Source organism: Henckelia pumila, chromosome 2 (genome assembly GCF_033568475.1).
Source record: "Henckelia pumila isolate YLH828 chromosome 2, ASM3356847v2, whole genome shotgun sequence".
NCBI lineage: Eukaryota > Viridiplantae > Streptophyta > Magnoliopsida > Lamiales > Gesneriaceae > Henckelia > Henckelia pumila.
This window is the reverse complement of record NC_133121.1, coordinates 100,156,154-100,160,401: the sequence shown is the minus strand read 5'-3', so window position 1 is coordinate 100,160,401 and position 4,248 is coordinate 100,156,154. Positions and strand designations below refer to the sequence as shown.

The 4,248-nt window shown below is 37.6% G+C and overlaps 1 protein-coding gene across 1 annotated transcript; it reads right to left on the bottom strand.

The window, feature by feature from the left end:
• Positions 1-260: 260 nt before the first annotated feature.
• Positions 261-3,993, bottom strand: LOC140881987 (uncharacterized). Its single transcript, XM_073287691.1, has 2 exons — positions 3,332-3,993; positions 261-710 (listed from the first exon to the last, which is right to left on the bottom strand). The coding sequence occupies exons 1-2, from the start codon at positions 3,901-3,903 to the stop codon at positions 446-448; spliced, it is 837 nt and encodes a 278-aa protein (XP_073143792.1). The 5' UTR covers positions 3,904-3,993; the 3' UTR covers positions 261-445.
• Positions 3,994-4,248: the final 255 nt, after the last annotated feature.

Genomic DNA, 4,248 nt, shown 5'->3' with positions numbered 1-4,248 from the left:
CGTATGACAAATTTAGAAACCGTGCATGTTACATGACAAAAAATATAAGTTCACATATCAATCCGTCATTAAAATTCCTGATCATCCTTTTGGGGAAAAAATCCTCAATCCTTAATCCATCTTTCACTCACATTCTTCTGGGATCTTTCATTCATGTTATGAAGAGTTTTCTAATTCACACTCAAATGTGCAATTACCTTGCGATTATAGAATCATCAAGTATGACAAAACAACAAAAGTTAAAAACAAAAAAGAAGAAATATAAAAGAGAAAATATGCACAAGATTCTATGTGCCACACGTTTTATGTACCAAATTAAACTTGAATTAGCTCATATGCACCTAATAAGTTCTTTATTCGTTTTACAACTACTGGGTTCGCCAACTAACTCAAGGGTTAAAAGTATACACATGATCCGCAAATATTTTTTCCAGGGACTGGAGCTTCAAGAATGGTTCTCCTTCTTGACTTCAGCATTTCCCAGCTTTGCTTTCCGTGAAGCTCTTCTCTTGTGTTTGATTTGTCGGACATACTCAGCAATGATGATATGGAGCTTAGGAGCAAGCTTGCTTGCAGAAGAAACACTGAGTCCCGCCCTCTTTAGAGCACGTGCCATGTGCTTTTCAGCCTTTTGAAAATGGATAGGGCAATAAGAAGGAACTGTTGATCTTAGTATCGGTTTCCCACAAAGTATCGGTCCGGTGGTTGAACTGGCATAAATAATCACAAGGAGAGGAACGTCATCTTCAAGTAAATATTAAATAAAAGTATTCATTGTAGTGAAAATGGGCATCCGTGAAGGTGATATATTAGCTGAGATACCACTCTGACGTTATGCACGAAAAATCCATAGCAATAATTACTATATTCATCATCAAGACATCAGAATTCTTGGTATTTTCATATATGTGAACATAGTTCAAGGCTCCACAACAGGAACGAATTATATTTCTCAGATCATGGAGAAACGGTAATTTAGTAATAGATCAAATATATATAGCGCAATCAATCTGGGGAGAAAATAATAACCACTTTGCTCATCATCCCCTCTAATCACCGGCGATATCTGATATATAAGCTAATTTAAATATGGAACATGCAGATGGACGGCTGTTTAGACATAACAGTAAAACGCACATAAAGCACAACACCTCCCAGCCCCACCCATCCAAAGCAAGCAGAAAGAGCAGCCAATTGTTACTCACAACAAAATGACACGGAGGCAGAATGTTATTTGCCCCGACTCCAACCCCATGCTGAGTTACTGCTTCGTATAAAGCTTAAGTTATTGCCTTATTGGTGAGAATTAGTTTCATGAGAGAGAAAACATTAAAGGTATGAACAGTGATTAGGGCTCCAAAATGAAATTGTCGTAGAAAAAACACATTCTCCTATAACATACACAAATTTTGAGGATGTAATGATAAACCCGTGAATGTTCCGAGGGAAGAAAACAAAATGATGTTGCAGAGCCCATGTACAAATGGATACATTATCAACTCAAATTTTTGTGTGGTACACATTAACACCAAACTACAGAACCGCCAAAATTACAAGGCCCAGTTAGAGGTAAAACCGTCATACCCAATTAGAGAAGTAATGAGATCCAGTTGCGGCACACATAAATCTGGCTCAAGTCAAACAACAAACAATTCAAGCTCGTTTAAAACTTTTTGAAGAGCTCTAAATTATGTGACGGGTCAATCTCACACCCAGTTTCAAATGGCCTTTGAATAAACAGAGTTCAACTACAAGTAGCTTATTGCGACTTCTGGACCCATAGTTATCAGGCTGAGCCAAAGAAATTTAAGAAGGGGAAGTCTATTTAAGCAATTAGTAAAAGAATAACAATCAAATACATTCAAATCAAATTTCAAGTTGCGGTTGATATTTCTTCCCCAGGTAAAAAGCTAAGTCATTAATTAGCTCACATCACAGCAGCAATTTTCAAGATGAGATAGTGTTATGCCTCACTTGAGCAAAGTATACAACATTGGTCAACAATAGATCATGACAAGGTGCTTGCATCAATTTGATCCTTGAATGAATACATCCAGCTGAGCCAGAAAAATAGAGGTGCTCTTTGTTTGGGAAAAAATGCTCACATATGCATTATCTTCAAGCTGTGTGATAAAACTTGTCAATAACAAAACTCTTAAAGAGTTTTTATCTAGAAGGATCAGAGAACATGTTTTCCAAAGACAGCAGCTAAACATCTTCTTTTTCAATTCTCGGATGTTCTTTATGACAACAATTTATTTTTTTCATCTTAGAAACTTCCTATGCTATTTACGAGATAGTAAAATAAATGTGGGCTTCCATTTCATAATTTAATAAGCTGATTTGGAAGTAAATACTATTTAATTCACCTTCAAATGTTTCGGGTAAGGGACATTTGGTGAGATAGCATGTGGCGGAATCAGTTTACAAACTCATAAGAAACTCTGAATCAGATCGTCTATCTGAACAGTCAGATTAACAAACAGGCCCATCATATAAAGCAATTTCCCAGCATAGTCTAGTTGGGATCAGCCATCAGGCTGTTTGAAAGGAAGTGGCAAGCACGAATCCAAAAAGGAAACACTCAAATATATGCTAAAATATCTTGACCCCGATTTTATTCATTGATTTACCTCACCACCATTCTGGTGCAAGAGATAAATCAGTCAATGCAATTTTGCAAAATCAATGGAATCATTCCATGTCACGGGCTCACAGTAACAGGATCTAACCCAAACAAGGATAGACAACAACGGGTTTAAATTCTACTTAAAAATAATTTTATATGTTTCAGCATGCATGGAAATTACAAAACGATTAGAACCCCAAATAGCCTGAAATGCTCTTAATTCGCAATTCACAAGTGAATCATGCGTGTCATTGGCTCATACTTTCACGCCAACCAGCATTTCACTAGACAGGTAATGCGGACTAGTTCGATTCCTCCTCTTTAATTTTTATTAGGATCAGTAAAAATGTTCCTAACTAATCATGCCCCAGCTTCGTTGATTTTAAATATCGTTCCACCATATTTCATCACCAGTCCTGAAAAATCACCTAATACTTTCATTTTCCATGACTATATTAGATATGAAAAATTTGTCTCCTCACCACAATCACGCATTTCCAAAACCAACCAAGGAGATGTTCACATATATCCTATTGAACATGAAAACCTAGCCTCCTATGTCCTATCCAATTAACATCATCCAAAAAAACAAATTTTGAATACACAATCCTCTCCCTCTGCGGATACATACCACAGTATTGCTGTAAATTTGCTACAATTAGCAGCCTAGAATTAGTTTATACTGTAAAAATAAATCAAAACCTCTTGATGGAGAAATTGCAAGCCTTGTAGAGCTTCTGCTTGCCATCGGACAGTATATGCATATGGCAAAACCTTGTCATCGCCATAGCCTTAGCCTTGCACCCGTGAACCCCACACCTACTATTGGTCTTATTCGCAACCCCCGGGTTCCCATTATTGCCATTTCCATGTGCGTTCTCTGCGATCACAGTGGCACAGTCCCCCCGGTTCCCATTAACTCTATCCCCGTCTTCGTCTTCTTGAAAGGGACTTTTTCCGAACTCCCAATAGTATTCTCTATACTTGAGTTTGAGCTCCTCCATCAACGCCCAGTAGTGGTCCCTGTAAATTCGGGCCAACTGCTTGACCCTGCGTGAACGGCGCTTTATAAGCTCGGGTCGGCTCAGGAGCTGCGATTTGGACAAAATTAGGTCTTCTTCGAATCCATCGATCCGCACGGGAACCGCCGAAGATGACGATGACGGGAGGTCGAGCTGAGAAAATAGTTTCGGCTCGGTTTTGAAAGTCGGGTGGGGCGTAGAATTTTGGTTCTGCGTAACTGCGGCGGCAGCCGCCGGGGCGGCGGAGGGCATGGCGCGTGTAGAGAGAATATCTTGCGCCGCCGATTCCAATTTGGCCTTTGATAACAAAAGAAACTCCGATAATTTATCTTCCCCGATCTTCCCCTGTTATAAAAAATATTTATTAAAACGATTTATAAATGTTTGGAATCTTTGAATAATATTTTAAAAAACTTAAATACGTTCGAAAAATCGCTTACGTAAATTCGCATGCATAATTAAAATATTTAATTATTTAAAAATAAGTTTAAAAAAAGTTAAATAATTTTATAAGCTATCATGTGAATTATTTGATTTTAAATATTATTTTTAGCATTTAACCCACATTTATGTTATTTACGGAATTTTTAGAAATAT